We start from the raw sequence: 24,361 nt of genomic DNA on the forward strand, positions 1-24,361 counted from the left end.
TAGGACGTGCACAATCAATAGTTATTAAATAAAACTTAAGAACAATTATAAAAATAAATGATTTTTTTCAGAGTCGTCTGTGCTGCCGTCTCTGCCGCCGCGCCAGCCGCCGCCCGCGCTCGACGACGCCGCCGACGTCATACTAAGGTGGGATTGCACTTCCAATATCCTAGCGCTTAAAATATTCGTAGAGTCCAGCTGACGAATTTCTTAAAGAATTGAAGTAATTCTATCCCCTGCTTTCATAAATGCTAGTTCAGACGATGCAGAATCTGCGCGTTTCTCGAGCAGGAGCTGAGCGCTTAAGTGTGAACGTTGTTATACAAGGCCTTCGTAATAAGATGTGAGCGAAACGCACGAGTCTAAACCGCGCGGTTCCTGCTGTTTCTGAATCGGGTCTTTTAATTGAAAGAACAATAATTTCAATACGAGCATATATATCGAATAAAAGTATGAATTGTTCGTGCGCAGGAACTCGGAGACGACATCGAGCGCGTGGGGGCGGTCGCGGTTCTCGAACGGGCGCGACGTCAGCGCCGACCTCATCCGCTCCCAGCAGGACGGTACGTACCTCGCCTCGGGGACCGTACCTCGCCGCACCGCAGTCCGCAACACTTCGCGCTGCTACTTCGCGACTTTACCAGCGACTTGAGCTTAATCACGACCAACTCTAAAACTAAACGGACACAGCAGCGGGCGCCATAGTGGATTGTTTATAAACTACAGAAAACGAAGATTATTTTTTTTATATCGAGTAGTAGTTTGAATCCAGTCCAATATTGATGTTAACTTCGATACAGTGCCGATTCTATGACACGGGCGTTCGCTGCTGGCCAATAGGAGCGAAGTAGCTCGCGTGGAAGTGGCGCCGGTCGCCGCCGCTTGTGAGGTCGGGTGCGCGGGCCTCGGGCGAGCCTCGAGTGTTGTCCCCTAATTTATTTATAGTTGTTGAGTAGCGTTACCGATACTCCATTCTGTGAGCGTGTAATATGCGAGCCGACGCCGAGCCGAAGGCGTCGTAATGACCGTTACACCCCAAAGCAGTGGATTCGCCGCCGCCGCCGCCGCCGGATCGTGCGCCGCCGCCGCCGGATCGCGCGCCGCCGCTGCCGGAGCGCGGGCCGAACCTGCCGGAGCGCAACAACGGCGAGCGGCACCGCGACGGCCGGGAGAAGCAGTCGGTGACGGCGCTCGTGAGCAACTACCAGCGGCTGACGGACGGCAACCGCAACGCGCCGCCGCCGCCGGACCGCGCCAACAACAACTACGCGCCCGACGCCCTCCACACCGTAGACGTCGGTCAGTCGCCGCACCAGGCACCACTTACACTCGCGGGCTGTGCGCTTGCCGCTTCCGGCGCTACTGGTTGTAGGATTGTGGAGTGGATAATGCACGCGTTTCGTATGCCGAGTGTCCTTGTCGTCTAAAGCCACGGTAGTAAGACATTCCTGACGTTTTCCCGGTTAGCCGGTATTCGATGCGTCGGCCTCTGCCGTGGAAGTAGACGTAAGCCGGACATTTGGCGAGTAGTTGTGTACTGGCGTCCTACCGAGCGTTCACCGCCGCCCGGGCCGCCCGGGGGCCACGCGGGCCCGGACTCGGCCGGTGCACGCTCGGTGGAGCGCCGGATTAGACTGATTACCAATATTAACTTTCTTCTTCTTTCCCTATCGCCTGTTCAAACTTGGCCGTTTTTGTCTGTTGCGCAATATATAATTAGAATACCGTTTAATTCCTACATCATAATATTATTTCGGAAATTTAACAGGACAATGACAAAAACGAACCAAGAAGTGCTCTGTAGATGTAGTAATTATTTAGACTTATATTATATTTATTTTACCGTAGTATTAAGTGCATTTTAATTTTTATTGTATTGTATAAATTAATAAATGTATGTTATAGCCTAAGATAATAAATTTTATAATTTATATATCGCTAGAAAAACTGCTTTTTGGGTTGGTATGTAAGAAGGCGCAGCTGATGACATAATATTAATATATATTTATTTTCATGTATACCGCTGTAGAATATTAAAACTGTAGAATTGCTAGCGTATGAATTGTAGATTTGCTGAACGTAGAATGCTGAAATATAGTTAGTTACTAATAATAATAATAATTAAATACTAGTTCGGTTCAGATCCAATTAAATCTAACCGTGAACACATTAAGTAAGTTTAAACAAATGATTTCTAACAAATTGAGCAGCGGGCGCCAGGCGCGTCGTCGTATCCACGTTTACATTCAATTGGATCCGAATGTTCACTCCGTTTCAGCTCATTCTGATCTAAATATAAAAAAATAATGAAATACGAGAAAGTACATACAATGAGACTGTAGTTCTGTGTTCCGCCAACATGCGACGAGCGTCGCTCACATTTAGATCAAAATTAATAGAAACGGCGTTTAACAATTTTACGGCAAAGCTCCGGCTTAGAATTATTACGTGTAGATTAAACACTACTAATACACTATAATATACAGACGGTAAAAGAAAACAAAATAATTATAGTTGCTTCATGTACACTATAACAATTTGAAGCCGAAGCCTCCAGAAGTATGTATTGGGCGGCATAGTAACAGCGTGGTTGTGCAGGGCCGAGCCGGCTGCTGTGCGCGCTGCACCGCCTGCCGGGTATGACGGCGTGCCACCCTCCCTCTCCCCCCCTCTCCCCCCCCTTCGATACTCCCCGCTACTCTCTATAATATTATTGTTACATTGATTAGTAGTATAGGCTTTGTAGTTATAGCCTCTTCCCGGTCCAGCTTGGGGTATGTGTGTATGTGTACTCGCATCTGGTTTTATGTTTATTTGTAGGTGATGCTACTTTTTTGGTTTTTTCTCTTATTGTACTAATTTATTTTCAGTCGTAGATTTAGTTTAACTACTGATATTGTGGATTTAGATCGCTTAACGTAAGGTTCAGCGGGGCTAAAATGGTCACATTTAGCAATTCCTCTCAATCAATTCAGCAAATGAATTGTCAAAACTGTGCAACTGACAAATGTCAAATCAGTACAAAAATACAGAAATGAATTGAAAGCAGAGTTGCATTTTGCGATTTTAGAAAAATGAATCATATTATGATTCATATCATGATTCTTCAAAGCGACCATTTTAGCCCCGCTGGTCAGTTCACATTGCAAAGGGAATGCGATACGTTTACAGATGAGCCACTCCAAATTAGAATAGGCAGCTCATTAATTGCAATGTGAGTTGACCCTAGGATAGCGCTTGAAAATGTAACACTTCGGGCCTGTTTCACCACTTTCTGATAAAGTGCCGAATAGGCTATTCACAACTTTTTAACAGATACTCCATACTTGATCTGTCAATTTAATCGGTGGATAGCCTATTCGTCACTTATCAGCTATCAGGAAGTTGTGAAGCAGGCCCTTAGAGTTGAAATGAGGGTGTTCCATATTCTCTTTAGCACCAGGTGCCGCGATCGGAGCCTTAGGGTCTATCGTGTTAAAGTGCTGTCATATTGTGTCACGATAATATTATGTCTATCTGAAACGATAGACTCGGCTACACAGCGGCACGCGGCGCCTGGTGGCAAATACAATATCAAACACCCTGAATGTCGCGTCTCACGAGTGTGTGTCCCCGCAGCGTACGGCGGCAGCAGGCCGGCCTCCGTCGCGGGCGGCTCGGGCGGCGCGGGCGGCTCGCCGGCGCTCGACCCCCGCCCCGCCTCCAGGTAATATTACGAGAGAGATGTCGCCCGCAACTCCGTTGCACACGGGCCACCGGCCACAACCACAAAACGCCGGTACCGGCATATTTCATGTAGTTTTCATACATTTTTTGACGCCGGTGGCCGCCACACGTTGCAACGATTCACTTTATGACCAATAGACTAGCTTAAAACGGCGTTTGTGGCTGTAGCGTGTGGCCCGTGTGCGGCGACATTCGCTTACTTTTTCGGGATAAAGTTTCCTGGAAAGATGTGCGGAACACTCCTATATATTATGTCTTCATATAAGATTTCAGCAATATCGGTTTAACGGTTAGCGTGAAGACTGAAGAGGTAACATACTGACAGACAAAGTGTCTTTTTGACAGACGCACTTTCGCATTTAAAATATTACTAGTACCTAAGTACCATCGAAGAAATTGATTCATAGACAGATGGCCGAGTACGGACCCACGAGTACGCGACGTCAGTAGCGCGAGTTATAATACAATATGTAAATAATTCAATGTTGTTGAGTTCGAACCGGTGGTAGGCAACGTAGTTTCTTCGTTGTTTCTACGACTTTCAAAAGTGTATCATGATACCCTTTTTGAAAAAAAAATATATTTTATTTTTATTTATTTATTTTAGTCTGCACTGTGGTACTATGATATGTCGGCTGAGTTGGACATGAAGCGACCGATTACATAGGTCTGCCATTTGTCTATGAATCAACTTCTCTGATAGTACATTATTATACGTAAGTCTTATACCTAACCCCACTCGTGCGTCGATTTCCGTTCGACTGGTATTCTCACCGCGTGGCTGTGTGCACTGTGCAGGTCGTCGGGCGAGTCGGAGCTGTCGGTGGGCGGCACGAAGGAGAAGAAGGACAAGAAGGGCGTGTTCGGGGGCCTGTTCAGCCGCAAGAAGCGCCCGCAGAGCCACATGTGAGCGCCGCCCCCCGCCCCCCGCCTTGTATATACTACGCCCGTAACCTAGGGATTGTGATGTGAAACGACGGAAGAGAGTGCCTTCGACACAGTGCCTTGTTGTAATCGTTGCTTGATGCGTAGGTCTGTTATGTCAGTCGTTTGTTATGTCGCAACTCGCAGCCGGACGACGCTCGCAGCCGCGGGCGTCGGGTGCGGCGTCCGGCGCGTCCGGCGTGACCGGCGCGACCGGCTCACTGTGTTATGTACACGCGATTTGTTTGAACATTCCATATTATAATATGTATTACACAATACTCCCGAGGTCGAAACGGGGAAGTTTGAACTCTGACGCTCCGCAGACGGACGTCCCGTAAATTGTTTATAATTATTATCAGCTCACCGTGACTAGAGATCGTATAGTTTGTATGCGACGTGTAATATTGTCGTCAGTGTTGTTACAAATTTTTGATTAAGTTTCCGATAGAAACTTTTATATTATTTATATGTGGACGTTACACAAATTGAGTATGACGTAATTTGAATAATGTAAGTAGTTTATTAGACATTAGTACCTAAGTGAGAACAGTCGTCGCCCGCCGCAGCGGGTCGCATACAGTACACCTCGCGCCGAACCGCGCTACCATAATCATAATAATTATTATGTTTGTCATCATTTTTATGAAATATATATTTTGCATAATAGTTGTCGTTTCTTTATTTTGCCCCACCTCGCCCCGCGGGCCGCAACGTTCGGGGCTCGCGGTCGCGCTGAACTGCGAGAGGGTCAATTCAGACAATACAGATTCAGAGATTATAAAGTACGGATTTGACAGAATTCAACTGCGTGAGACGCTCTTGCGAATCTGTCAAATCCATACTAATTTAGAAACGCATGTACGCGTCGCGTTGCGGTCTGAATTGACCGTTACTGCCGATCCACACTCGCGCGCGCCAAATTTACTGATCCACACTCGCAAAGTTCGCGACATGTCCGCAATGTTGCCACTTTTTAATTTCTTCACTTTCTTGACGCACTATAGCCCCATCCCCACTAATTACTAGCCGCGAAATTTCCGCGAAACGTGAGTGTGGATCCGATTCGAGCATATTTTTCGCACTTCGCGGCTGGTTCCCCGACCGCATCCCCACTCGCGCGCGAACCGTGCGCGACGCCGCGAAATTCCTGCGAAGCATGGGTGAGAGTTCCGATTCGCATATGTTTTGCACTTCGCGGCCCGTTCCCCGATTGTTGTCGGTTTTCTGTCCCGCGACAAAGAGATTTTTTTTAATCTTTATTTTAATAAGGGCTTTTGCCATACAAGACATGCCAGCATTGTTTAGTGAACAGATAATTAGGTACTCCTACTTTATACTTTATTACTTTCTATACCGTACTTTATTACTTTATAACATTACTAGCTGTTACCCGCGACTTCGTCCGCGTCAACAAAATGGATCAAATCCTATGCAACAACAAAATAATTTTGAAAATCGGTCCACAAACGTCGGAGTAAAATATAGGTAAAACATAAAAAAAAGGAAAAAATATCCTTCTCCTTTTTGGAAGTCGGTTAACACTAGAAAAACCGGAGCGGTCAAATGACCGCATTTTCGTTTTTAATTTGCGATATTTTTGTTACCAGTGCGTGAAATTCGTTTGTCTCTCGTGACATTTAATAATTTTCGATTGTTTAAATTGTGATAACCTGTTTTTAATGATTGCTCAATAATTATAAGTTTTAAATAACAACCTACCTAGAAAGACCGCAGCGGTCAATTGACCGCTTGAATACAATTTCTAAAGAAAGTGGGTTTTTCTTGCAAGTTTTATTTTTCTTTAAAATTTTTTATTATTATTATGTTTTGTTTGTTTATTGTATTTGAAATTTGATTTAAAGTTTATAAAAAACTCGACTGAAATAGACTTGTCAATGACTCATAGGACAAAATAGGGATAAATACTTTTATTTTCATAAATGGGCTAAAATTTCACATTTTTATTTGTAAAAATAATGGTATAATATTTACAAATATAGTATGTGCACAAATAAAACCTTTTGCCTTGCCTGTTTTGATATTGTAACGTATTTCAAGTTTTTTGCCTAATGAAACCCTGTTTTTAAAAATTATCAACGTTACTAGAAAAATCTGTGTGAATTTTCATAGTATTGTTGCTTGAGTTGACCTAACACAGCCAGGGTTTATTAGTAGTTCGAATTTAAATAATATATTTATGCTGAGTTAATTTTATTTTTTGTTATACCTACACAAACGAAGGAAATAACAAACTAAAGGTTGCGAATTGTGGTTCTAAGAAAATATGATAAAAATTGTTATATTTATGCTAAATTTAAGTATATTTCATTTCTAAAGCATATTTTTTGTACTTTTTTAGCTTTAGTGATAAAAGATGTTTATATTGTGACCAAAAATACGACACGAAAAAAAAATAGTCTTGTACTCCACTAGGGTACTTTCATCAAGATGTTTATGGCTTCTAGACGTGAATTACTGTACATAAGAGTAACTTTACCATTCTATTGCTAAAATGAGAAAATATAAAATCTGAAAAAACGGTGTTTTACACTCAAATACAGGAACAAAAACAATAAATCTTGTGGAGTCATTATAATGTCATTATATCAGGAGCAGGTCTATAAAATGATTTTTAAAATTATTTTCTTGATTATTTGTTCTATACTTAATTTAATTTAGTTGCATTTATAAATAAATACATGATCAATAAAATGCAAAAGCAAAATAGTAAGACACACAAAAATTGTAAAAACATACGATGGCTCATTTGACCGGTCTAGGAAGTTCAGAATTTCGGTCTTTCTAGTGTTAAAAAGTAGCCTAAGTTACTCCTTATTACATCAGCTATCTGCCAATAAAAGTCCCGTCAAAATCGGTTCAGCTGTTTCAGAGATTAGCCGGAACAAACAGACAGACATACAGACAGACAAAAATTGTAAAAATTGCTATTTGGGTATATGTACCGTATGTACACTCATATGCATGTAGTAAAAAACGGTTCTTTCAATATTACAAACAGACACTCCAATTTTATTTATATGTATAGATAATAAAAAAATTGTCACGCTAAGACTAATGGGAGCGAAGAAGTAGAGGAAAATGTGGAAAAACGGGTGGACTAATTAATTGTCTGTGAAATATCTATTTCTAATATACACGGGCCAAGCCACGCGGAACGTCTAGTATATTATAAATCTATTGTGTCTTCGATTCCCATGATCGAGGTAATAATAATTAATATTTACGTGGACTCTCCGGGCGAGCACCCCCGCGCGGCTCGCCTTGACGACGCCCAATTCGCAACGTGCAGCAGAAATCGTAATATTTTAATTTCGCCATAACATTAAAACCAAACGTCCAATTTTAATCATTCAAAGACCAAATATTATCTACATTAACTGTACTTAGTAATGAAATAATTTATTTTGATAAGAATTAATGCCATGAGTAAAATAAAGGCATTTAAATGTAGTCCAAAAACATTTCAAGATTTTTTAATAAAAAAATGGTTATTGTGCCTCACTCAATATAGATAGGTATAGTGTGTTGCGGACTTTTTTGTAGATATTTAAAAGATCTACAATTACTTAGAACATTTTATGGTTCTATCTTTTATAGTTTAGGCAGCGTACGCGAAAAAAGTTACATTTCTGGTTGATTTTTTACACCTTGCGTCCGAAAATCCCAAATATCTTACGGAACCCTATTATTTTCCAAAATAAAATTTAGCCTTTGTTCAGCAGAATTAATGTAGGATTCCAATGGTAAAATAATCTTTTAAATCGGTCCAGTAGTTTCGGAGCCTATTCAAGACAAACAAATAATCAAATCTTTCCTCTTTATAATAGTATCTAGTAAAAAAGTTAAACTATAAAGGCGAAAGTTTGTTTGGATGTATGGATGTTTGTTACTCTTTCACGCAAAAACTACTGAATGTATCTTAATGAAACTTTACAATAATAAGCTTAACTCAGACCACAGACCGGTTAAGTTTACAATAGGTAACTCTAACCGTTTCAATAACGTAAAGAAAAAGATTATCGACTACAAAACGTTAGCCGATAACATCCAAAACCTTCAATCGACTCACCTCGATAAAATCCCAGACACCATAGTAAGTAGCGAAGCCGCTATAGCGGCCGCATCCGACTTGACCGACCACCTGCTAGCCACCATAGAAAAGTCGTCCCGGGAGGTGTCAATGAACCATGAATGTCACTGGCCCCTACCGGACGACATAAAGGAGTCCATCAGACTCCGCAATGCGGCTAAACGCACCTATGATCGCTACCCGTCAGAGGACTGTCGGAAAGCCCTCCGTCGTCTCGAAAGAGAAGTAAAGTCCAAAATTAAGGAAATTAAAGCAGAAAGATGGGACCGACTTCTGAGCGAATTAAAGCCCTCACACGAGGCCTACTGGCCCCTCGCGAAAGCCCTCAAAAAGAACACGGAGAGCGATATGCCTCCACTTGTCAGACCAAATCGTCCTCCTGCTCTGGTAGATGAAGACAAAGCCGAAGTTCTGGCCGACACAATCGAACAACAGTGTCGGCCAAGTACCCTCCCGATTGACCCTGCGCACCTTAGGATTGTCGAAAATAAGGTGGAGGACCGACTCTCGAGACCACCAACGGAGTCACTAAGGCCGGTGGACTCAGAGGAGGTCAAAGATATCATTAATGGCTTACATGCCAAAAAAGCCCCCGGACAGGACGGCATCTCAAATAAAGTTCTAAAAATGCTCCCCTCCGAAATAATTCAACTCCTAGTGAACATCTTTAACGCCCTTTTAATAGGATGTTCATTCCCAGACATCTGGAAGGTAGCTATTGTAATAGGCATACACAAACCGGGGAAACCCCGGGCGGAGCCCAGTAGCTACCGACCAATCAGTCTCCTTAGCTCCCTTGGCAAAGTTTACGAGAGAATAATTCTCAAACGTCTTAAAGACGTCATCCAAGAGAAAAATCTCCTCCCAGATGAGCAGTACGCCTTCCGCGAACGCCATAGCTGCCCCGCCCAAGTACACCGCCTAACGGAGGACATTCTTGAAAAAAAGAACAACAGAGAAAAGACTTGCGCCGTATTCTTCGATATCGCAAAAGCCTTCGATAAAATCTGGCATAAAGGCCTAATTTTCAAATTATATCAGCTCGGCATACCCGACAGCTTAGTGCTGATTATCAGCAACTATCTCAAAAACCGAACATTTCGCTTCCGAGTCGAAGGCGCACTGTCCTCCCTAAGAGACTTAGAGGCCGGAGTCCCTCAGGGTTCGGTCCTCTCACCCTCTTTATACAATCTGTACACCTCAGCCCCTCTATCATGAGCTCTTAAAGCCAGCCAGAATACTGACTGGCTCGCATTTTGGTACCATGACCTCTATTTTCCAGCCAGTCAGTGGTCACGTGACACAAAACTCACTTCTCCATTGTTAACTGAGTAATAATTTCGTATCATTTGGTATCATGACAACACTTCTGACATAAGCTCGCTTGCTTTTACGTCAAATACAGCAATTCAATAAACACCAACCAACGAGTAGCTTTTACTGAATAGTTTACATTTTAGTAATTTTATTACATACTTTTTAGTCTTAAATTATATTGATATTTAGTTGGTTAGTTACTTAATAAGTTATATTTTAGTCTATAGCATATATTTTAGTGAAAATAATTCGTTATTAAAACCAAAAAACTAAACATTCGAAGTGTCCAAATTTTTGGAAAACGATTAAGTATTCTCAAGTTAATCACGAAGTGATACATAAGTAAAGACGTAGAGACCTTAGTAATCCATTTAGTGTTAGTGAGGTTTCAGAATAATAACATAAGTGAGGTGTAGTATATTAGTACAATATACCTATATGTCTAGTCAACAATAAGGTTTGCATTTGTGCGATGAGCTAAGACTGCATTGATTTAGTACACAAGAAACACATACAAGGTATAAGGAACACAAGTGTTGTGTATAATTACTGTAAAACAAGTATGAATTTTCACCAAAAACCTACAGGTACAATCTTATAGTTGCATTGTAGGTTTTTGTGTTATTTCACAAACTATTTCCTTGTAAACCTGAAGTATTTTGGTATATGCATGATAAACACTGCACCAAAGAGGTAAATTCAATATTAAGTACTTACTTTTAACAAGAATTTTCAGAACACAACCTTTTAAACTTTAGATGTATGTATAACATGCTCCGGATAAACATTGACACACCTAAACTAATAGAAAAGTTAAATAATTGATAATATCATAGAATCCCAATTAGCTAAATTCTCATATGAGCACTTTTTCATTTATAACTTCTTCTCTTGACTACAATATGATATAATATACAATGGGAATAGTCACTAAAACTCAAAAATATAATCCTACATTACTTATAGTAGGGGAACATGGGGCTCAATGGATCACTTTTTTTTCTAAAGACGTTTGAGGTTACATTTCTGCTTTTTTGACTGAGGTTTTTAATTAAATCTATAAAAGTATGTTTACTATTTCACTTTCTTTTTCCAAATGCCTTTTTTACAGTTTGGTTTACTTTACAAGATTTTTTTTTCTCATACAGCGATCTGATCCACTGTGACCCATGAATGGGTCACAGTGGATCAGAGTTTGAGTCACAGTGGATCAAGTGGGGTACTATGAATCACAAGTGTTTAAAATCAAAAAAACTTATTAAATTAATTAAACTCTTTATTTATTACAAATTAAATATAATTATCAGTCATTGCTTTAATCAGTCTTGGTATCAAAATCACAATATACGTCTTGTTAAGATTAATAATAACAACAAACTATGAAAAAAAAAAACAAAATCCGAAACTTATGCTACTTTTGTTAAGTTTTACAACATAAAATACACCTTCTTGAACATCAGTAAATCTCCTAAAAAATCCTGAGTAACAACATTAACAATTGAATAAATTAAAACAAAAACAGCTTAAATACCGTCTTACCGGCTGTCAATGTTTTGAGCATAGTAAATTGGATACTTATCAACTTAACGTAAATCAATATTTGAAAAGTCAACATCGAAAGAATATAAGCCTTGCGTTCTTTTCGTACTCCCTGTAAAGCCTGGCTTAGGTAAAATCATTTTAATATCATACAACGGGACTGTGGCAAGATCAGGAATGACGGGCAGGTGAAATTTGTTTGGATTTTTAACAGATTTGCGAAGAAAACTGACCTCTGTCTCTTCATCTTTTTCCCCTATGACTCTTGCAATATAATAAATATGCTTGCTCTTTACTTCAAATAATATTAATACAAAGTCTCCTTCTTTTGGTGTACTATTCAGTGGAATGAATTTATCCGGATTAATTGTTAAAACTTCAGCTTCCTCTTCAAACACTGGTTCTTCTTCAGAATAGATGCTGATTCGGTCGTCGTCTTCACTGGAACTGCCACTATTCAAGACCTTTCTTTTCACAATCTTAGCTATCTTAGCCTTTTTCTGCTTTAATTCGTCGGCTCTTCTTTCAATTTCAGCCTTTTCTGGTGTATCTGTCGCAATCATGGTTTTACCTTTTCGTCTAGCTGTTCTGCCACCTTTTCTAGGGGCAGCTTTTGGTAAACCACGAAACTCAAATGGACTAATAAATGTTTTAGTTTGCGTATTTAGGTCTCCAGATGTAGAGGGCATTGGCGTTTGGTCGCAGCGTGAAGCAAAAGATGGGTTTACAGATAATATATTAGGATCTGGGACAGAATGGGATAATTTTACTGGTGTGCAAGGTGGTCGAGTTTGATCTTGATTAGGATGGATTTGAGGCGCGACAGAAGATATGGATTGTTCTGGTTGAGTGTCATTTATAAATTGAAAAGGGAGTTCTACACAGTTTTCAAGGGATGTATTAGATGGTGTATTTTGACGGTTAGTAAAGAGAATTAGGTCATCTTCGATTGCTGATGGTGTCTGCAGTAAGGATGGCGATAGACTTCTTGTTCTGTTCTTGTCATCATTCTCGTCGTTGCAGAAATTTATATCTTGTTCTATATCACCTGGATTTTGCCCGAATTGCCTGTCAGTAACTTCACTTGGTGCGAAGTCGAGGTCGTTAAAAACATCTCTGTTATATGGGAAAATCCCCGTAGCCCGAAATGCATTACATATGTTACTCGGTGTCATAGATTTCAAGTGTGCTTCTTTAACGCACCCAGCTACATCATAGATAGAGAATGTTTTACCTGGGTTGCGCATCATCCAGCCATCTACCGCTTTGTTATATGCCGTTTTGAAAGGCCCAAAAACGCCAACATCTAAAGGTTGCATCTTTCCTGTTGAATGCGGTGGGACGGTAATAATTGTGACTCCATTATCTTTAGCTAAATTAAGAGCCTCTATGCAAATGTGCGACTCATGATTGTCTAGTATTAGAAGACTAGGGTTATTTTTGCAGCTATTTGTGTGTAATATAAAATGTTGTAATGTCTTCACGAACAGTTCCCCATTCATCCAGCCAGATTGTGTGGCGAGACCTAAGGTCCCAGGCGGTGCCTCATTTAACATGTGTTGTTTAAAATGAACCCTTGGAAAAATCATAACAGGTGGCAGAGTATTACCCAGTGCACTCACTATGTAACATGTAGTTACCAGTGTTCCCCTTTCGGCACTAGTAACTTTGGAGACCTGTTTCTGTCCTTTAACAGCGAACACTTTGGCCGACTTTTGTACAGTCATTGTGTTGGTTTCGTCTAGATTAAACACCCTAGTACCGTTGCCAAACACAGTTTCCCTTGACATTGCATTTTCTAAATTGTCAAAAAATTATTTTACGTTGTGGCGGTTGAAGGATGTTGCGCGGCTTAAACTGCAACCTTCCGGTGTTCTCAGACTCAGAATGGGGTGTCTTTTTCTAAGACCATATAGCCACTCTATACCTGCCAATTTAGTATCATGCCACTTTTGTGGCACCTGAATATTATTGAGCATTGCCATCTCGTATGCAAGAGAACGAATGTCAATTTTAGTCAGACCATAAAACATCTGACTACATTTAATAGCATAATCAACAATTGCCTTCTCTTGAGTGGAAGTAAATATTTTGCGTACAGCATAGTTTGGTGTTAGTGAAATCGTGCCAGTAGGATCCTGTGCTAAAGTGTTTGATAATTTTTTGTGATACCTTTGCAGAGTGGTGAATGGGATCTTGGTTAATTTTGAAACGGCTCTTATGGTTTGACCCTCCACTATCATGTTTAAAGCGTGGCGCATTTGTTCATCTGTATGAAGACCAATCTCCGTTTTCCTTGGTCGATCACGTGGCATGTTGACCTGTAAACAAGTATTACTAGTAATAATTTGAAACTTTTTGGGGCACAGTGGATCATGATCCAACGAACCCCATTACCACTTGATTCACTGTAACCCATTTACTTATAACGAAAACTTTAATTTTATCAAAATCTAAATAGCTTATATCACACCACTTAATACAGTCTTATGCAATTAGACGAATATACTAAAGAAACATATACAAAGACTTTAAAATATCTGAATAACTTTAAATCTAAGCAAGTTCAAATATTACGTAAAATATTTTTTTCGTACGTACCTACTGACCGACGCGCCGTCGCACGTCCGCCTGTCGTGATCCAGTGACGGCGACTAGTCAGGTGGCGCGGGGGTAAGGTATAGCGTTAGCGAAACCGACGCGTGTATGTGTGAGTACAATAAATCCAGAGTTTTAATAAGCGATTCACTGTTCCCCGTGATCCACTGTTGCCCATGTTCCCCTACTTTTTCCAAAAAGACATAACAAAAATTGCATAACAAACATACTTATTGTTCATAAAACATAATATTTTCATTGGAACTTATATTATTATTACCAAAAATACTTTTGTACCTCAATAATAATAATATTAGTTTTATATTATTACATTAAAATTTAAAATACATGAGGACTTTAGTAAGTCCTCATGTATTATACATTTTAAAAAGATGTGGTCGTTTTAGGGACCTATCAGACAGAGTGGTCATGCGTTGAAGCATTTGCGTTGGTGACTGAGGAGCAATTCTGACACATTCAGAACTCCTCCTGTGTGAGTATATAGAGATACTCACACGGGAGGCATTCTACAACATAATACAACACAAAGAACACAAAACCCTTGACCGCTCTCTGTCTGAGATATCCCAGGCAATTTCCCATAGTTGCAACTTGCAATGCAGTTTTTAATTGTTATTGGTTTGCCAAATAAAAGTCTGAAATTATAATATTGTTTTTATCTTTCATCAAAAGTTTGTATTTGAACTCCTTTAATAATAATAAATTAATATTTACACAAGGGATATTTGATTCATCTTCTTTGATTTTAAGTGACAAGACCTTGTTTAAGATTTCCGCTGTATAAATATTTTTATAAGTATAATATAAAAGAGATTTACCACTTGCCTATCTGATACTAGGTTGATAATAGGATGTAAGACAAATATAGTACCTATTGATGAAAGCTGTGTATGAATATGTATCTAAGGTAGGTATATAAATGAAAAACCATTTAAAAACGAGTATTTATTAAATTTCTTTTAATTAAAGCTTTTGAGTGAATATATATTATCTTCCTAGGACTTTGTCATCATTACACTTGCAATTCTTTATTATAAAATGTAGTACTTATAGTATCTCAGTGTTAGCAATCATCCTTTATCCTGAAAAATATTTGGTTCAGCGTACACAATACTAATAATGTAAAATGCCTTACAAGGCACGAAAAGGGGATTATTAAACTTATAAATTGCCTGTTTATGTTACAATAATACCTATTCGAAAGCTCAAAAAAACGTAGGTGTTCAAGAATGAGTTCAAGTTCAACAAACTATGTTCAACTCATGACATCAACTCTGTTGTAATGCATGTAATTGTAATCCACAAGTTTGATGCATTTCTAAGACTTTTTTATGGTAGATTATTTAGCGTAGGTATCAAATAGGTATAGGATATAATAAACTTATCAATTTCTTGCATATAACATAATCTCTATAAACTTAATAACAATATCTAATTATCTTTTTTTTTGTCTCCTTCTTCTTTTTTTTAATTGCCGACTCAGTTAGTTGCCAATGTCAGAGAATTCTTTCTCCTCTAGATCGCCATGCTTGTGATAATATAAACATGAAGGAGTGTTATTTTCTCAGTGTTTTCATAAAGGGCTTATAAAATACCAAAAAAATATAAATAAAACCATTTACACATTTATAATAATTACCTTTAAATACAATAAATCGGAGCAAAAGTAACTATTCCTACATTGACCACGTTATATATTAGAAAATAGTATATTTTATAATAAAAAATATCATTTTTTTTTAAACTATATTTTCATCTTGATTTACAATTTTTCCGTTAGTCGTTATGGCTAAGCCATTTCAATTCCTAAAAAAAAAAAACAATTCCGTGAGTCAAATTTGACGTTCGTGTTTGACATTTCTTAATCCAGTTCAGAGACAATTATTACAGGTTACAACCATTCAGAAGTAAAAGTTGTTATGATGCGAAAAAAGAACAATTTACTTTACAAGTGTTTTCTGAGCTGCGCGGATTAGCTCAGGTTTTGACAAAGTTAATGATAAGGCCCCAGATATCCCCCGACACCCTAGGGTGCATAGGGCCATGTTTGCTGATGACACAGCTCTGTTCTGTGCCAGCAGACACATCCGCAACGCCCAATTATGGCTCCAAGAGGCCGTCACCCAGCTGGGTGAATGGTTCTCTAAATGGAGAATCGAGGTAAATCCCGAAAAAAGCAAAGCAATCCAGTTTTGCCGAACAAATATCCGATTGAAGCCTGTCAGTCTGCACGGGAACATCATTCCGGAAGTCACCCATGTTAAATACCTCGGAGTAACTCTAGACAGGTCGATGACCTTCAGTAGACATATTAAAAACTCGGTCCGAAAAGCGAAATTTGTATTCTACAAATTATACGCACTCCTAAATGCACGCAGTAAGATGCCCTTAAGGCACAAGCTGACGCTATACAAAACTTGTGTTACAACAATACTCTTTCGCACACATAAGTGAAGGTCAGATGAATTATCTACAGAGAGTCCAAAACCGGTTCCTGCGTATGGCAACAGGAGCACCCGCGTATATGAGGAACATCGACCTGCATAGAGATTTCGAATTAATCACTATTAAAGCCCACATCAAAGAACTTGTAGAAAGATTCTTTGAGAGAGGCAAAGATCACCCCAACCCCCTAGTTAGAGGGGCAGTTGATTATGATGTCAATTATAATACGTTTAGGAATCCCCATAAACGGCCTAAGCATATCTTAGCCGACCCAGTAGACAGGATAACAGAATACGTAACGTACTGTGTACAGTTACGTAAACACAAATCACACGCACCCGCGTTACACACGCGCCGGAGACGGCGCCGGCGCCGACTCCGATGTCTTACAGCTAACACGGACACACGTACAGACGTACTGACCGACTCTGACACGGAACCGAACCCGCGACCGGGAATGAGTTCGGATTCCGCTAGACTAGGCACCATAAACATTAATCGCGTTCGCGACATTGATATAGAGAGCTCTATCAATACTGCGGACAATTTACTCGACATAGGGACAATCGCGCGCGCGTCCACCCGATCGCACGCGGGAGGGGGGAGGGCCGGCCCTCCTAGTCAAATAGATTAAAATAACAGAGCTACTCTATCGCGATAAACACTCGTACGTCGTTAGGTTTTGCTACGCGCGCGAGCGGCTTGACACATCAGCGTGTGCGGCCGGGGTCGGACCCCTAGTACCAACCCTAAATAAATTATCCGTTGTTCCCCAATATCCGGATTACGTCGCCCACTAGGAGGCGACGGGGGGTCTCCTGACCCCTTTCGAACTAAACCTCAAGGCTGCTAAACGGCAGTACCGATGAAGCTGAAACGGCCCTCTCACACAGGGCCGGTAGCGTATACCCATTCGAAAAAAAAAAAAAAAAGGCCGCGAATTCACTCTGCTCTCGGATTCCGTCCGATGAACAGACCTCCCACCTTCCGACTTCCCTGTGTAACGCTCTATAATAAGTGTAGTGAGTTGTTGGTCAAGATAAAAAGGTCTTCTTCTCGGGACTGCCGGCATTGAGTGCCCTGTTTCGCGCGTCTCCGCCAGGGCCCGCCCCGGGCGCTTGTTGCGTCATCCGCCGCGTCGTTGCGGACCGCCCGCTGCCGCCACCGTACAAACCGCCGCGATCGCGATCGATATCGTTCCGCCGCGGCCAAGTGTTCATTCGTATCACTTTTCCACCGATATAGTGTAGAGTGTCTGTGTTCAGTGTTAATGTTTTCGGTGCGTTCCTGCGTACGAGGAACGGATTGTAAAAACTGTAAGTAGAGTGAACGAAATAGGCACACACCACTGCGCTGCCCCGCGCAAACACACCTCCCCTCCCGTGATGCGGGCGGGGTTGTAATTTAGCTAGGAAATTAAATAACCGTTTTATAAAGTAGAGCAGAGCCCATAGCCAGGTTTAATTAATAATGGAGAAATCCATGATTAACAAATTCCTGGCCTTTCTCGAAGCTAAATTCCCAGGAGCCTCAGAGGCCTGGGAAGAATTTAGCGCCAACACCGAGTCCCCGGCTTCACCGGATGGCTCGGATGTAGACACCTCGGCGCCGGCTTCACCGGAAACTGCGACCACCACCTCGTCCGCTGAAAGCGAGACCTCGGAGATGGAATGCTCTGAGGTTTCGGAAGTGGACGACGACCAAGGGGACTTCACGGAAGTGAAGTCTAAGAAGTCCAAAAAGAGGAAGCGCTCGGACGGCGCCTCCTCTGAGGACAGTTCCCAGCCGGCCACCACACCGGCTAAACGTAAAAATAAAAAGGAGGGCCCGGCCCCCAAACCGGAATCACCCCGCGCTGTCCCCATGCAGACTGACAGCATGACCGACGCCCCCTCGTCTTCCCAGACGGCCCCACCGACCCCCAAATTGCCTCCTCCGCTTATTATACAGGAGAAGGCAAAATGGAATGAGATAAGTGCGGCAATAAACGAGAAGCGCATCAGCTCCTCGTCTGCCCACTCCACCCCAAATGGCATAGTTATGCAGGTGGCCACTCCTGCGGACCACCGCAGACTGTCCAAGTTTCTCCAAGAGAGCAAAATAGGATACCACACCTATGCTCTCGAGGAAGAGCGCGTCCTACGCGCCGTTATAAAGGTGATCGACAAAGAAATCGACCCCAGTCTTGTAAAGGACGACCTCCTTAACCAGGGGTTCCCCGTCCAAGCGGTACACAGAATGTACCACCCGTATAAAAAATACAAGTACAATATGGTACTTGTAACCCTCCCCCTCACCCTCGAGGGGAAAGCCATATTTAATATTAAATCCGTGTGCCACCTCGTTGGCATAAGAGTTGAGCCCCCTCAGAAAAGGGCAATGCCCGGCCAGTGCCACCGTTGCCAACTGTACGGGCACTCAGCCAAGAACTGTTTCGCCAGACCGCGCTGTGTCAAGTGCCTAGGCGACCACGGCACAGCCGATTGCACCCGCAAAAACCCAGCTGAGGAGACTGAACCTCCCAGCTGCGTCCTTTGCAAGTCTTCTGGCCATCCGGCCAATTACAGGGGGTGCAGATGCGCCCCAAAGCCCAAGCAAAAGAGGCGAGGTGCACCCTCCCGGTCCCCCGGACAAAGGCGGCCCCCCCTCCTCCCCCACCAGCCAAGATGGCACCTCCCCCTCCCCCACCAAAACGGGTGGCGAAGGCGCTGCCTCCTCCCACCTCGTACCCTGAGACAAGCTATGCCGAGAATCTTGCCTATGCGGCAGACTTCCTCAGGGATATCGATCGCGACGAACTTAAAGTGTTCACCGCAAAAATAAGAGCTGCCCGATCGTTTGACGACAGATTAGCAGCAATAATCACCCACTCCCGCCTTGTCGACGCAATAAAGGCGCAAACCACCGTCCACTATTAATGGCTTCCCCGGGCAGAACAAAACCTCATTCCCTACGCGTAGTGTCGTTCAATGCGAACGGCATTAGAGACTCTGGTGACGAAATCCGTGAATTCGTCAAAAACCTCGAAGTCGACATCCTACTAGTGCAGGAGACGTTCCTAAAACCTAGCATGAAAACTCCAAAAATTGCTAATTATAGACTTGTAAGAAACGACAGAAGTCGAGCCCAAAAAGGCGGGACTCTTATCTATTATAAGAGTTGCCTCCACTGCGTCCCTCTTGAGCCGCCTCCCTTAGAGGCTTTAGAGGTTTCATTATGTCATGTCAGTATGACAGGCCATGAGCCAATCATAATAGCCAGCACCTACCTAAGGGGCAATAGTAGTTTACCTCCTAGCGACCTACAAGCGCTATTCAACTTAGGCAACGCCGTGTTCATAGCCGGCGACCTAAATAGTAAAAACACAGAGTGGGGCAACGTAAATAACAATTCAAACGGCTTGATTCTGTCAAATCTCGCCGACTCACTCAATTTCATTATTATCGCTCCCGAAAACCCCACTCGCTACGACACTTGTAACCGCCGAAGCGGCATAATTCAAAACCCTAGCACTATAGACATAGCGCTGTGCAAAAATGTTTCTCTCGACATCTCTGCCGAGACACTCTCCGAGCTTAACTCAGACCACAGACCGGTCAAGTTTACAATAGGTAACTCTAACCGTTTCAATAACGTAAACAAAAAGATTATCGACTACAAAACGTTAGCCGATAACATCCAAAACCTTCAATCGACTCACCTCGATAAAATCCCAGACACCATAGTTAGTAGCGAAGCCGCTATAGCGGCCGCATCCGACTTGACCGACCACCTGCTAGCCACCATAGAAAAGTCGTCCCGGGAGGTGTCAATGAACCATGAATGTCACTGGCCCCTACCGGACGACATAAAGGAGTCCATCAGACTCCGCAATGCGGCTAAACGCACCTATGATCGCTACCCGTCAGAGGACTGTCGGAAAGCCCTCCGTCGTCTCGAAAGAGAAGTAAAGTCCAAAATTAAAGAACACAAAACAGAAAGATGGGACCGACTTCTGAGCGAATTAAAGCCCTCACACGTGGCCTACTGGCCCCTCGCGAAAGCCCTTAAAAAGAACACGGAGAGCGATATGCCTCCACTTGTCAGACCAAATCGTCCTCCTGCACTGGTAGATGAAGACAAAGCCGAAGTTCTGGCCGACACAATCGAACAACAGTGTCGGCCAAGTACCCTCCCGATTGACCCTACGCACCTTAGGATTGTCGAAAATGAGGTGGAGGACCGACTCTCGAGACCACCAACGGAGTCACTAAGACCGGTGGACTCAGAGGAGGTCCAAGATATCATTAAAGGCTTACATGCCAAAAAAGCCCCCGGACAGGACGGCATCTCAAATAAAGTTCTAAAAATGCTCTCCTCCGAAATTATTCAACTCCTAGTGAACATCTTTAACGTCCTTTTAATAGGATGTTCATTCCCAGACATCTGGAAGGTAGCTATTGTAATAGGCATACACAAACCGGGGAAACCCCGGGCGAAGCCCAGTAGCTACCGACCAATCAGTCTCCTTAGCTCCCTTGGCAAAGTTTACGAGAGAATAATTCTCAAACGTCTTAAAGACGTCATCCAAGAGAAAAATCTCCTTCCAGATGAGCAGTACGCCTTCCGCGAACGCCATAGCTGCCCCGCCCAAGTACACCGCCTAACCGAGTACATTCTTGAAAAAAAGAACAACAGAGAAAAGACTTGCGCCGTATTCTTCGATATCGCAAAAGCCTTCGATAATATCTATAAATAAACTGTCCTCCCTAAGAGACTTAGAGGCCGGAGTCCCTCAGGGTTCGGTCCTCTCGCCCTCCCTATACAATCTGTACACCTCAGATATCCCCCGACACCTTAGGGTGCATAGGGCCATGTTTGCTGATGACACAGCTCTGTTCTGTGCCAGCAGACACATCCGCAACGCCCAATTATGGCTCCAAGAGGCCGTCACCCAGCTGGGTGAATGGTTCTCTAAATGGAGAATCGAGGTAAATCCCGAAAAAAGCAAAGCAATCCAGTTTTGCAAAACAACTATCCGATTGAAGCCTGTCAGTCTGCACGGGAACATCATTCCGGAAGTCACGCACGTTAAATACCTCGGAGTAACTCTAGACAGGTCGATGACCTTCAGTAGACATATTAAAAACTCGGTCCGAAAAGCGAAATTTGTACTCCACAAATTATACGCAATACTAAATGCGCGCAGTAAGATGCCCTTAAGGCACAAGCTGACGCTATACAAAACTTGTGTTAGAACAATACTCACTTATGCGTGTGCCTCTTTCGCACACATAAGTGAAGGTCAGATGAATAATCTACAGAAAGTCCAAAACCGGTTCCTGCGTATAGCAACAGGAGCACCCGCGTTTATGAGGAACATCGACCTGCATAGAGACTTCGAATTAATCACTATTAAAGCCCACATCAAAGAACTTGTAGAAAGATTCTTTGAGAGAGGCAAGGATCACCCCAACCCCCTAGTTAGAGGGGCAGTTGATTATGATGTCAATTATAATACGTTTAGGAATCCCCATAAACGGCCTAAGCATATCTTAGCCGACCCAGTAGACAGGATAACAGAATACGTAACGTACTGTGTACAGTTACGTAAACACAAATCACACGCACCCGCGTTACACACGCGCCGGAGACGGCGCCGGCGCCGACTCCGATGTCTTACAGCTAACACGGACACACGTACAGACGTACTGACCGACTCTGACACGGAACCGAACCCGCGACCGGGAATGAGTTCGGATTCCGCTAGACTAGGCACCCTAAACATTAATCGCGTTCGCGACATTGATATAGAGAGCTCTATCAATACTGCGGACAATTTACTCGACATAAGGACAATCGCGCGCGCGTCCACCCGACCGCACGCGGGAGGGGGGAGGGCCGGCCCTCCTAGTCAAATAGATTAAAATAACAGAGCTACTCTATCGCGATAAACACTCGTACGCCGTTAGGTTTTGCTACGCGCGCGAGCGGCTTCACACATCAGCGTGTGCGGCCGGGATCGGACCCCTAGTACCAACCCTAAATAAATTATCCGTTATTCCCCAATATCCGGATTACGTCGCCCACTAGGGGGCAACGGGGGGTCTCCTGACCAATTTCGAACAAAACCTCAAGGCTGCTAAACGGCAGCCTCCTTACCGACGAAGCTGAAACGGCCCTCTCACACAGGGCCGGTAGCGTAGACCCATTCGAAGAAAAAAAAAAAAAAAAAAGGCCGCGAATTCAGTTCGCCCGCGCGCGCCATACCGACGTCGTCTCGCTGCTGCTTGTCGCTGCGCCGGTAATAATAGTAGTGCCGCCATTTTGTGAAGATGTTATGAAACTCTGCAAACGCCATGAAGACCGTAGCCACGCTGCGAATAATTCTCGCTCGACGTAGCCTCGATGTGAAGACGCGTAGCGTAGTGTTGCGAAGAATTCTTATTAGAAAAATGCCTTTTTCAAGGCCGGTTCATGTCCGGTATTATTACACGGACAGCTGTTTCTCTTGTCATTGCGAACGTACGTTCTTTGCAGAGCGATTTTCTTCTGTGTTTCGACTTCTATAACGAACGTATACAAAGACGGCGTGCGTTCTTTTCAGAGCGCGTTGTTTTCTTTGTTTCAATCGGCGAACGAAACGTAGGTACTGCTACAGTGCTCCCCCTCAAGCGAAGCGTACCGGCAGTCTGACGGCACGGCCCGTTCTTGTTGTCTTCTGTACTGGACTTGCTGGTGTCTTCTGCTTGATCGGTGTTGCACTTGGTAATGGTTGTGAGGTAACAGGTAAAGGTAATGAGGTAACGGTAAAAGGTAATGAGGTATTTTGAGGTAAATTATTGGTATGTGAAGGTAAGGTAACAGGTAAATTGGTATTAGGTAAGTTGAGAATTACCGGTGACTGTTGTACATTGCTCGTTGACTCGCCGAGGTAATCATCTCTCAGTATGTAGGCGGGCTTCAAACGATCGATGGATACTGTTGCTGTGCGATCGGGTAGTTGTATTACGAAGTATTTTTCTTCTCGTCGGAGAACTTTGTACGGCCCGTCGTACGGTGTTTGAAGTGGTTTCCTTACGGCGTCGTTACGTAAAAATACGTATTCGCACGTAAGTAGATCACGATGTATGAAGATGTTGCGTTGGTTACCGTGGCGCTGTACATTGTTTTTCGGCTTGAGAGAGTTGATGTTTTTTCGTAGTTGCTCGATGTAGGTATGATCTGGGCTCGATGATGATGTTGTTTCGAAGAAGTCGGCCGGTAAACGTAGGTTACGGCCGTAGGTTAATTCGGCGGCGCTGACTCCGGTGTCCTCTCGTATGGCGGCGCGTAGTCCGAGTAAAACTGTAGGTAGCTCGTCGATCCACGATATATTACTGTTGATGAATCTTGTTTTCAGTGAATTCTTGAGACTTCGATGCCAGCGTTCGATCATGCCGTTAGATTGCGGGTGATAAGGCGTTGTACGAGTTTTTTTTGATACCCATACATCGAGTTAGGTTGACGAACAGCTGACTCTCGAACTGGCGTCCTTGATCGGTTGTTATTGTAGTCGGACACCCGAATCTCGCTATCCATTGCTCGTAAAATACTCTTGTGACGGTTTCGGCGGTGATGTCGGTGAGTGGTACAGCTTCAGGCCATTTTGTCGAGCGATCGATCATAGTGAGTAGGTATCTATGACCAGTCGCTGTT

The 24,361-nt window shown here is 42.9% G+C and overlaps 2 protein-coding genes across 8 annotated transcripts in view; one reads left to right on the top strand and one right to left on the bottom strand.

The window, feature by feature from the left end:
- Positions 1-4,789, top strand: part of LOC121725441 (spectrin beta chain, non-erythrocytic 2) — a 96,738-nt gene extending 91,949 nt beyond the window's left edge. For 3 of the 7 annotated variants that reach the window (XM_042112422.1, XM_042112421.1, XM_042112423.1), the window contains exons 70-74: positions 72-147; positions 472-563; positions 1,042-1,299; positions 3,619-3,706; positions 4,525-4,789. In XM_042112422.1, coding sequence (XP_041968356.1) covers positions 72-147; positions 472-563; positions 1,042-1,299; positions 3,619-3,706; positions 4,525-4,636 — 626 coding nt within the window. In that variant the 3' untranslated portion in view covers positions 4,637-4,789. Of the gene's footprint in view, positions 1-71; positions 148-471; positions 564-1,041; positions 1,300-2,544; positions 2,911-3,618; positions 3,707-4,524 lie in introns of those variants that run through there. The other 4 variants (XM_042112429.1, XM_042112428.1, XM_042112426.1 and 1 more) reach the window with 3 other exon arrangements.
- An 18,544-nt stretch (positions 4,790-23,333) lies between these two features.
- LOC121725511 lies at positions 23,334-24,101 on the bottom strand. The gene has a single exon (XM_042112514.1). It carries the CDS (start codon positions 24,099-24,101, stop codon positions 23,334-23,336), a length of 768 nt encoding a protein of 255 aa, XP_041968448.1.
- Positions 24,102-24,361: the final 260 nt, after the last annotated feature.

Source organism: Aricia agestis, chromosome 3, assembly GCF_905147365.1.
Source record: "Aricia agestis chromosome 3, ilAriAges1.1, whole genome shotgun sequence".
Taxonomy (NCBI): domain Eukaryota; kingdom Metazoa; phylum Arthropoda; class Insecta; order Lepidoptera; family Lycaenidae; genus Aricia; species Aricia agestis.